At 36.6% G+C, this 12,267-nt stretch overlaps 1 protein-coding gene across 2 annotated transcripts in view; it reads right to left on the bottom strand.

The window, feature by feature from the left end:
* NUDT6 (nudix hydrolase 6) overlaps positions 1-12,267 on the bottom strand; it is a 40,733-nt gene that overhangs the window by 23,115 nt on the left and 5,351 nt on the right. For both annotated transcript variants that reach the window (XM_040474600.1, XM_040474607.1), the window contains exon 3: positions 8,781-8,836. In XM_040474600.1, the coding sequence (XP_040330534.1) occupies positions 8,781-8,836 (56 nt within the window). The remainder of the gene's footprint in view (positions 1-8,780; positions 8,837-12,267) is intronic.

Genomic DNA, 12,267 nt, shown 5'->3' with positions numbered 1-12,267 from the left:
AATAATTTAATTTCCTTCCAAGAGATAACTTAGGCACACACAATAAGAGAACTCATGTTCCTCAAGTTCTATAAAACATTAACTTTAGTTACTAAGTGTAGCATTTGGGGGCACTGAAGTTTAATTGAACTGAAGTTTAACATGTTCTAAAACAACTAAGTTCAAACTTTCCTTCTAAAAAGACACACACATATAAGCACTCATGAACTGCACCACACAAAAAGTTCTCTGGGTGTATCTTCCATTCCTAATGTGATATCAGGAGCCCTCATTTCCAAATAGTTGATTTCAAAGAATGGTGAACTGACTCAGATCTAGACATGTGAAAAACATAGATTACTATGATTCAACTATTATCATCATGTCTCAGCTCCTCCAACTTCTTTGGCCTATGAAAGACAATTGGGGTGTGTTACTCTTCCTATTCTTCAACTACTTTATTCCTGTCAACTATTTGTAACTGATGATACCTAAAATTCAGTGTACTTTTTATCTGTTTTTAGAATATGGTACTCATTTCTCTCTTTCATATGATGTTTGTTATGTACCTATTTTTCCTAGAGTGGCACTGTGCTATATAGCATGATTCCACAAAGCACAATTCTATAGAATAACTAGAACTGCACCTGTATGGAAGCTATGGGAAAGTCCCCCACTAAAACTCTTAGACTAGTAGGGCTAGGCAGTGAAATTCTATCAATATTTTCCTTGTATCCCCTCCTGTGGATGAAGGCTAATGCCTGGAGCTCTTAAGTACTGTAGGTCATGATGGTGGAAACTGTAAAAAGAAATTCATTAATTAATATGCTTCAACTCATACACCTCTTTCTGGTGCTCAATAATTCATCAGGAGGAATGAGAAGAAATGTCTGGGAACTCCCACTTAAATGTCTCTTTTAAGTTCACCTCATATCTCTGTAAAGAATTCATCATTTCCTCTTTACCAATGTCTCTGTATCTGCTAGAGATAATATTATTCCAGTTCTACCTTCAACTCAAAATACCAAATGATTTAAAACTCATTCTTTTTCTTAACTGACAAATTTACTATCACCAAACCTAACATTTAGTAGTGGACCAGATTTGTGCAAGCAATGCATAAGGAGAAGAGATGGATGAGGGGAGGAGAAATTACCCTACTTCTTATTTCTTTTCTTATTGCATGTTAAGACAAAGATTATTTTTAAAGGCTTAAAGATTCCTAAGTTTGGGAAGGTCAATAGAAAGCAATACTTATATCAGACAATTAGATTTCAAAACAGACACTGTAATAAAAGAAAAAGGACACTGAATAATAATGAAGGGGACAATCCAACAAGAAGATACAACAATTATAAATATCTGTGCACCCAACAGAGAAACACCCAAATACATAAAACAGTTAAAAACAGATACAAAGGAACTAATCAATGATAATACAATTCATAGTAGGGGACTTCAACACTCCAGTTACATTACTACACAGATCACCTAAACAGAAAATCAAAAGGAAACAATGGCTTTGAATGATGCCCTAGTCCAGATGGATTTAACAAATATATTCAGAGCATTCCATCATAAAACAGAATACACATTCTTTTCAAGTACACATGGAACATTCTCCACAACAGATCATATATTAGGCCACAAAACAAGCCTCAACAAATTAAAAGATTAAAGTCATACCATGTGTCTTTTGTGACCATGAAGCTAAAAGTCAACCACAAGAAAAATCTGGTAAGACCACATATACCTGGAGGTTAAATAACATGCTACCAAACAATGAATGGCTCAACCAGGAAATAAAAGAAGAAACAAAAAAGTACATGGAAACAAATTAAAATGATAACACAATGGCTCAAAACTTTTGGGATGCAGGAAAAGCGTTCTAACAGGGAAGTTTATAGCAATATAGGTTTACCTCAAGAAGTATGAAAAGTCTCAAATACACAATCTAACTTTATACATAAAGGCTCTAGAAAAAGAATAAGAAACAAAATCTAAAATCAGAAGGAAGGAAATAATAAAGATTAGAGCAGAAATAAATGATATTAAAACTAAAAAAAAAACATGTGGTAGGGTCCCCTTCCTAAGGAAAAAGAAACAAACAAAATCTCAAGGCAACCTTGCTATTCGTGTACTTGACAACATCCCTCATGACCTTGTAACATGAGACCACTTAATCAGACTACATGTTTGTGTGTTACCATATATGGGAGACAAGGAAGTAAAAAAAAATAAATAAAAACTACGCCACGTGGTGTTCGGGGCTTAGTTCTTCGGGTATGTACTCAACTAAGTGTTGTTGGTAGGAATAAAGTTGCTTCCTGGAAAGAAAAGCCTCGGTGTCACGATTCTCTGTGTGAGAATCCTGCTACAAACAGATCAATGAAACCAGGAGCTGGTTCTTTGGGGAAAAAAAAAATTAACAAATGGATAATCTCTAGCTAGACTTATCAAGAAGAGAAAGGGCCCAAATAAAGTCACAAATGATAAAGGAGAAATAACCAACACCACAGAAATGCAATCATAAGAGAATATTATGAAAAACTATATGCCAACAAACTGGGCAATCTGGAAGAAATGGATAAATTCCATAAATATATAAACTACCAAAACTGAAACAGGAAGAAATAGAAAATTTGAGAACAATTATGAGCAAAGAAATTGAATCAGTAATCAAAAAACTCCCAAAAACCAACAGTCCAGGACCAGACGGCTTCATAGGCAAATTCTACCAAAATTTAAAGAGTTAATTCTCATTCTTCTTAAACTATTCTAAAATACAGAAAATGAAGTAAAATTTCCAAAGTCATTCTGTGAGGCTAACATTACCCTAATACCAAAACCAGATAAAGACTCCACTAAAAAAGAGAACCATGGGACAATAACGCTGATGAACACAGATGCAAAAATCCTCAACAAAATACTAGCAAACTGAATCTAAGAACACATGAAAAAAATCATTTACCCAAATCAAGTGGGATTTATTCCTGGATTGCAAGGTGGTTCAATATTTGAAAATCAATCAACGTGATACATCACATTAATAAAAAAAAAGGAGGGGCGCCTGGGTGGCTCTGTCGGTTGAGCGTCCGACTTCGGCTCAGGTCGTGATCTCGCGGTCCGTGAGTTTGAGCCCCGCGTCGGGCTCTGTGCTGACCGCTCAGAGCCTGGAGCCTGTTTCAGATTCTGTGTCTCCCTCTCTCTGACCCTCCCCCGTTCATGCTCTGTGTCCCTCTCTGTCTCAAAAATAAATAAACATAAAAAAAAAATTAAAAAAAAAATAAAAAAAAGGATAAGAACCTTATAATAATTTTATTGTTTCAGTAGACTTAACATCCATTTATAATTAAAAACCCTCAACAAAGTAGGTTTAGAGGAAACATACCTCAACATGATAAAGGCCATAAATAAAAATCCCACAGCTAACATCATCCTTAAAAGGGAAAAAGTGAGAGACTTTCCCCTAAGGTCAGGACCAAGACAAGGATGACTCTCATCACATTTCTTTAACATAGTAGTTAAAGTCCTAGCCAAAGCAGTTAAACAACAAAAAAGAAATAAAAGGCATCCAAATCTGTAAAGAAGTAGTAAAAATTCCACTATTTGTGGATGTTAATGATACTATATATAGAAAATCCTAAAGACTCCACCAATATTTACTAGAACTGATAAATGAATTCAGTAAAGTCACAGGATATGAAGTCATATACAGAAATCTGTTGCATTTCTATAAGCTAGTAATAAAGCAGCAGAAAGAGAAATTAAGAAAACAATCCCATTTACAATTGCAACCAAAATAGTAAGATACTTAGGAATAAACCTAACCAAAGAGGTGAAAGATCTATATTCTGAAAATTAAAAAACACTGATGAAAGAAATTGAACAGGACACAAAGAAACAAAGACATTCCATGCTTATAGAAGAATATTGTTAAGATGTTCATACTACCCAAAGTAATCTACACATTTAAGGTAATCCATATCAAAATACCAACAGCATTTTTCACAGAACTAGAACAAACAATCCTAAAATTTGTACAGAACCACAAAAGACCCCAAATAGCCAAATGATCTTGAAAAAGAAAAGCAAAGCTGGAGGCATCACAATTCCAGACTTCAAGTTATATTACAAAGCAGTAGTGATCAAAACAGTATGTACTGGCACAAAAAGACACATATATTAATGGAAGAGAATCGAAAACCCAGAAATAAACATATAAGTATATGGTCAATTAATCTTCAACAAAGCAGGAAAGAATATCCAATGGGAAAAAGACAGTCTTCTCAACAAAATGGTACTAGGAAAACTGGACAGCTACATGCAAAAGAATGAAACCGGACCATTTTCTTACACCATACACAAAAATAAATTCAAAATGGATTAAAGATCTAAATGTGAAACCATAAAAATGCTAGAAAAGAACATATGCAGTAATTTCTCTGGCACTGGCCATATCAGTTTTTTTCCTAGGTAGATCCTCTGAGGCAAGGGAAACAAAAGCAAAAATGAACTACTGGGACTGTATAAAAATAAAATGTTTTGCACAGTGAAGGAAACAATCAATAACACTAAAAGGCAACTTAGGGAATGGAAGAAAGTATTTGCAAATGACCTACCAATAAAGGGTTAGTATCCAAAATACATAAAAAGCTTACAAAACTCAACACCCAAAAAATAAATAATTCAATTTAAAAATGGGCAGAAGACAGAATATACATTTCTCAAAAGAAGACATAGCAGATGGCTAATAGACACATGAAAGATGTTCATCATCACATCATCAGGGACATGCAAATCAAAACTATGATGAGATATCACCTCACACCTGTCAGAATGGCTAAATTTAAAAAACAGAAGAAACAACAGGTGTTGGAAGGGATGTGGAGAAAAAGGAATTTTCTTGCAAACTGGTGTATCCATTGTGGAAAACTTACGGAGATTCCTCAAAAAGTTAATAGAACTACGCTACAATCCCCCAGTTACACTACTAGGTATCCAAGGAATACAAAACCACTAATTCAAAGGGACAGATGTACCCAGAATTGTTTACAACAGCCAAGAAATGGAAGTAGCTGAAGTCTCCTTTGAATGGTGAATGGAAAAGGAAGATGTGGTGTATGTGTGTGCACGTATATATATGTATATACACACACATATACATACAATGGAATATTATTCAGCCATAAAAAAGAATGAAATCTTACCATCTGCAACAACATAAATGGGGCTACAGATTATAATGTTAAGTGAGACAGAGAAAGACAAACACCATATGATTTCACTTTTCTGCGGAATTTAAGAAACAAATCAACGAAGGGAAAAAAGAGAAAATGACAAACCAAGAAACATTCTTAACTATAGAGAACAAATTGATGGTTATCAAAGGAGAGGCAGGTGGGGGGATGGTGAAATACGTGATGGGGATTAAGGAGTGCACTTGTCATGATGAGCACCAGTTGATTAAAATACTCACAAAAAAATTTATAAGTCATAGTAAGGCTTTTATAAGTTACCCACAGTAAAATGTCCAGAAAAACAGAAATGTCCTTGTACAATTTAGGTGAGCATTGGAAATGTTAAGGTATTATAGACCTAAGGCTGAGGTTAAGCAATTAAATAGGACTCTGCATCTCTTCCAGTAATTAGAGATTTCTGTAAATAGACATCTTTACTTATTAATCACATTATTTTTGCCAAGAAAATAAAGAACTTTCTTGGCTTTTTGTTATACAAATTTTAAAAAAGAAAGAAAACAAATACAGTGCACATCATTCTGTTGTGTATGGGTATAAATATAAATTGATATAAATGAGAGAACAGTGCATTAAAATTGTACTTAAGGTAATTGTACACAGCATTGTTTTACACTGCTGTACATTTCTTACATTACACTTTTGTGTATTTTAAGTACTCTGTATGATTCCACTGGGAAAAGACAGCTAATGGATCCTTTCTATGAGAAAGGTATTATTGTATAGATTTTAAAGATGAGGAAACTGAGGCTCAGAGACTTGGCCGATGTAGAAATGGCACAGGGATTGGAATGCAGGTCAGCCTGACTCCGAAGTCCATTTTGTTTATACCAACTTTCTCTCATTTAGCACAATTATCAATTTATTTGCATTTTGTTATTAATTTAATGTTGTCCATATAGCACTTCATTACTTCATCATCTCAATCAGAATCTTTCAAGAGTTACTATTTCCATGTCAAATCTAAACTCCTCTGCCAGGCTTTCAGACCCTCTTATACTAGGCCCCACTTGTATTACTCAATCACGCTTCCTAGTCTCTAGTCATTCCCATCACATGATCCAATTCAAATATAAAACTTATTGAAGGGTAGGCACAATACTACTTTAGGTACTCAAAATTATTTTTTTAAGTTTATTTTTTAATGTTCATTTTTGAGAGAGAGAGAGAGAGAGAGAGAGAGAGAGAGAGAAAGAGAGAGAGAGAGAAAAGACACAGAATCCAAAGCAGGCTCCAGGCTCTGAGATCTCAGCACAGAGGCTGACATGGAGCTTGCACCCATAAACTACGAGATCATAACCTGACCTGACGTTGGGCGCTTAACCGACTGAGCCACCCAAGCCTCCCTCAAAGTATTTCTGCTAATGATAAAGCTTAGTTTGACTCAGAGATCCTGCCTGAACTAAAATTTTGGAAATTACAACTATGAGAATGTTTTGAGACCGCATTTCTGCAAAATGTATGATACTGCTTTCAGCTATCATTACCAATATTTTGTTTAAAATTTAAAAATATGTATGATGGGGGAAAATGTCTGTCCATCAGTATTTACTGAAGTTTCAGAAAGTAGCAAGATAATTATTCTCTTTGCCTTATAGTCCTAATCATGAAAACATCTCACGCTAATTATGGTACTTCTCTTAAAAGTCTTTGTTGCTTCTAGTTGCTTAGACTTATTTTGTTGTACAAGGCTCTTTATATTCTGTTCTTAATCTGGCACTTGGTCAAATAATTTACCACTTCCTGTACTCCTGGCCACAGTGAACTTTTTTTTTGTTTTGTTTTTAAATGTTTATTTATTTTTGAGAGAGAAAGAGATAGAGTGTGATTGGGGAGGGGCAGAGAGAAGGAGACACAGGATCCAAAGCAGGCTCCAGGTTCCGAGCTGTCAGCACAGAGCATCATGTCGGGCTCAAACTCCTGAACCATGAGATCACGACCTGAGGTGAAGTTGAATGTTTGACTGAGCCGCCCAGGTGCCTCCATGATGAACTTTTAAACCATTACTTCCACACTACGTGGAATGGCCTAAATGTTTATGTCCCCCCAAATTTACGTGTTGATTTAAACATGGGCGCAATGTGATGATATTAAGAGGTGAGGCCTATGGGAGGTGATTATGTCACAACAGTGGAATGGGAGTAACCACGAAAGGCAGTAGTGTTCTTATAAGAGACTTCAGAAAGAATCCTTCTCCCTTCTGCCATGTGAGGACACAGTGAAAAGATGAACATCTATGAACTGGGAAGAGGGACTAACCAGACACTCAATCCTGGTCCAGCCTCTAGAAATGTGAGAAATAAATGTTTGTTGTTTAAGCCAGTCTGTTATTTTTGTTATAGTAGCCTGAACAAACTAAGATACCATGTTAGCCCCTTTCTGAACTCTCTGTACTTTTTTACATGCCATTCTAATTTTCTACTCTGTTTTCCTATCCTAACTTTCTTTTTGGCCTGGTAAGCTCCTACTCATTCTTCAACACCCAGTTTGATATTCATCTCCTCTGAGAAGTCTTCAGGGTTTTGTTTTAAAAGCAAAGTAATTGTTACCATCCTTTGTATGACCATGGCCTTCCCAAATAGGTAGCAAGCTGCAGGACATCAGAGATACTGTCTTAAATAATCTTCCTATCCTCAGCATCTGGCTCATAGAGAAAGCTTAATGAATACCGAATGAATGACGAATATCTCGACAGTCTGTGAGAAACACAGTTGTCTTCCCAACTAAATATAGTCATTTTTAATTTTTCTGTAGCCATAATATGACAGTGAGCAACACTGAGGTTATCTTGACATTTTCAAGGCCTGCCTAAGTATTTTTTGAATAAAATAAATATCCAAATGATCCATAACTGCTTAGAAAGAACTTAAAGTAAATTTTCTTTAATGTCTGTTTATTTTTGAGAGAGACAGAGCACAAGTGGGGAAGGGCAGAGAGAGAGAAGGAGACACAGAATCTGAAGCAGGATCTAGGCTCTGAGCTGTCAGCACAGGACCCAGTGTGGGGAAGGGCAGAGAGAGAGGAGGAGACACAGAATCCGAAGCAGGATCCAGGCTCTGAGCTGTCAGCACAGAGCCCAGTGTGGGGCTCGAATTCCCAACCTGTGAGATCAAGACCTGAGCTGAAGTCAGACATTCAACTGACTGAGCCATCCATGCTCTCCTAGAAAGAACTTTTAAAATATCTTTCTGTAATTCTTTGACCATATCAAAATTTCTACATTTTCTCTAGAGACAGCTGAACATTTGGAAAGCAATTTACAGAGCAGAAGCAACTTAAAGCAAATGATCAAAGAGAAAAAGAGGCAAACAGAACAGACTTTTAAACATAGAGAACAAACTGGTGGTTACCAGAGGGAGACAGGTAGGGGGATGGGTGAAATAGGTGAAGGGGGTTAAGAGTACACTTTTGGTGATGAGCACTGAGTAAGTATAGAATTGCTGATTCACTATTTTGTACACTTGAAACTAGTATTACACTATATGTTAATTATACTGGAATTAAAAAATAATCATATTTAAAAGAAAAACAGAAGCAACTTACTTTATTTCGATCTTGTACAACTAATATTTTTCTAGTATTTTCATCAAATACAGCTCCTGTTGGGGGAACAATGAAAGATAATTGAGAAACATTAATTTCATTCACCTTAGACTCTTCCCATACTCTTACCTGTGGTCATCAAAATTATACCCATCCTGGAAGGCCTAGTTCAATTACCACCTCATCAATGAACACTTGTAAAATCTCTCTAGCAATAAACTGATTGCTCAGTTATTCGGGTTCTTTTAACAACTTGGAATACCAATGATGGATCTAGCATATGCTGAGTGGTAGGATAATTACCTGCATAAGCTTCTTCTCTTTTCAATATCTATTCCTGACGGTACACAGTTACAGAATTATTTTATTCTTCTGTAGCACTTATTTTAGTATCTAATCTTAAGTGCTTAAAAAATATTTATTGAATGTAGTGACTTTTCCATTCTCATTTTTATTCTTTGAATTGCTATGTATAGAACGTGTATTGTGCCCCTGATGATCTAAATCTCAAATATCTTAATATTCAGTGCAAGACCTACCTGAAGCCCTTATATTTCTTTTTTTGATTTTTTTAATGTTTATTTATTTTTGAGAGAGAGAGAGAGAGAGAGAGGTGAAATGCAAGCAGGGGAGAGGCAGAAAGAAGGAGAGACAAAGAATCCAAGGCAGGCTCCAGGCTCTGAGCTGTTCAGCACAAAGCCCGACTTGGGGGTCAAACTCGTGAACCATGAGATCGTGACCTGAGCCAAAGTCGGATGCTTAACTGACTGAGCCACCCAGGCGCCCTAGCCACTTATATTTCTTTATGACATGTGTATATGACTTTATAACATCTCAATATATTGCTTTGGGATATTTCTTTATTTTATATATGTTTTAAGTTCTAGTCCTTTTCTTTTACTTATTCATTCATCATACACATTGCCACGCACCCTGGGCATTAGGGACTCAAAAATAAGGTTTGTTTTTTATTTCTCTTTGGGCAATCCTGGGTCAAAAATACAAATGACACCATAATGGTTTATATTAGTTTCTTTTAACGTTTATTTATTTTTGGCACAGAGAGAGACAGAGCATGAACGGGGGAGGGGCAGAGAGAGAGGGAGACACAGAATTGGAAACAGGCTCCAGGCTCTGAGCCATCAGCCCAGAGCCCGACGCGGGGCCCGAACTCACAGACCGCGAGATCGTGACCTGGCTGAAGTGGGACGCTTAACCGACTGCGCCACCCAGGCGCCCCTATATTAGTTTCTTTTAAATGTTATAATTTAAATATATTTGGGGGCACCTGGGTGGTTTAGTCGGTTAAGTATCTGACTTTGGCTCAGGTCATGATCTCACTGTTTGTGGGTTTGAGCTCTGTGTTGGGCTCTGCGCTGACAGCTCAGAGCCTGGAGCCTAGTTTGGATTCTGTGTCTCCCTCTTACTCTGCCCCTTCCCCACTTGCTCTCAGTCTCTGTCTCTCAAAAATGAATAAACGTTTACATAAATATCTGTATTTACATAATGTGAGGAAATATTATAAAAGATACTTTCCATATACTCTTCCATTCTTTCAATATCAATTGAGTTCCTATACCTAATACATATGGGTTCTCTATATATTGAGCCCTGTTATGTGTCAGGCATTTTTCTAGGTGCTAGAGATACAGTGGTAAACAAAACAAAATTCCTGATCCTTGATGGGCTCACATTCTGGTGTGTGTATGAGGAGGTAATAAGTAAATAAAAAACAAATTATATACAACATGAGGTGATTGCAAACATTTTATGTTGCAATAAAATATAGAAGAGGATAGCTATGTATAATATAAGGAATGACAAATTTCTCTGAAATGAAAACACCACATTTAATGTTTAAAAGAAGGAAAACCAGTGAGATATAATTAACGTTAATGTTGGTTTCTATTAGAAAATATAAATTATAATTTAATTGAATTGGATTTTACAAGGGTTAGAATACCAAAGAAATGGCAAGGAAACCTACTCTTAAATTTTAATAATTTGTGATTACTCAAAGTGTACTTTTCCCTAATGAATTTTAAACATGAGCAAAGTATTTCAGACAAACCTAACACTGCTAAAGCACAATGTGAGCGACCCCTGCTGGTCACAACTTAAAAGTTAAATCAACACAAAGATCAGGGATTAAATAGAGATTATCATATTATGATTAGTGCTTTATGTACATTATCTCAGGTATTACTCATAATAATTGTGTGAGTGGTATTATTTTGAGTGCCCAAGTTCACATGGCGCTAAAACTGTCTGGATTCTGAGTTGGTATTCTTCTCACTGTGCAACGATGCCCCTTCCCCATACAATTGTGTTCTCTGGGGTCTCATGTTTCCACTTGAAGAGCTATCCAATTATTCATTCAAGAAATATTTATTGATCATGTACTTTATGCCAGACACTGTTTTGAACCTGACAATATAGTAGTGGAAAAGACAAAATATCTGCCTTCATGGAGTTTATATTATTGTGGGGGAAATGAAGTACATGACAGAATTTCAAATTGTGGTAAGTGCTATAGAGAAAAACAGACCTGGATAAAGGGACCAAGGATGATGGCATGCAGGAGGACTCTATTTTAGACAGGAAGGTCAGAAGTTTTTTGAGAAGTTGCTGGAGCAGAAACTTCAGCTCCAAAGAGCTAGATAAACAAAACCCTGGGGAAAAGCACTACAGGAAGAGGAGCCAGTAAGTGTGAAAGCTCTGAGGCTGAGACAGCTTGCTGTGATTTAAGAACAGTAACAAAGCCACAGGTCACTCCATTCCAGTGTAGGGAAGGAAAGATTTTCCCCCTACCCACTTAGGTTTTGTGTCTAGGGCTGAGAATTGAACTCACAGGAGATAGATTAATGGAGAAAAAAAATATAAACATTTTATGTGAGGTTTACTTGGCCTGGGGTGATGATGGAGGACTTGATAAAAAGAAGTGAAAATCCCAAAAAAGTGGTCAGACCCACAGGCATATACACCATTTTAACAAACAGCAATAAATTATGGGGACATGACAAGACCACAGAAAAAAGGGTTTGGGCTAAGGGAGGTTAATTGTGGGAAAACGACGAGGACATACACGGGGGAAACTAATGGGAATACAAAGGTTATTTTAGTAAGGTTTATTTGTTTTTTGTTTTGTTTTGTTTTCAACGTTTATTTATTTTTGGGACAGAGAGAGACAGAGCATGAACGGGGGAGAAGCAGAGAGAGAGGGAGACACAGAATCGGAAACAGGCTCCAGGCTCCGAGCCATCAGCCCAGAGCCCGATGCGGGGCTCGAACTCACGGACCGCGAGATCGTGACCTGGCTGAAGTGGGACGCTTAACCGACTGAGCCACCCAGGCGCCCCTAGTAAGGTTTATTTGTACAGACTCATCTTGGTGTCAACTCCCCATCTTCCTTGATACAAGAAATTTCCTGGTACAAGAAATTTATGCCCTACTTTTATGTAAAAAGGGGCAGGCAGAAGACCCTTGC

Source organism: Herpailurus yagouaroundi, unplaced genomic scaffold (genome assembly GCF_014898765.1).
Source record: "Herpailurus yagouaroundi ecotype Mexico unplaced genomic scaffold, PumYag 28, whole genome shotgun sequence".
Taxonomy (NCBI): Eukaryota; Metazoa; Chordata; class Mammalia; order Carnivora; family Felidae; genus Herpailurus; species Herpailurus yagouaroundi.
Note: the sequence above shows the minus strand (reverse complement) of the source record. Positions and strands in the feature narration are given on the sequence as shown.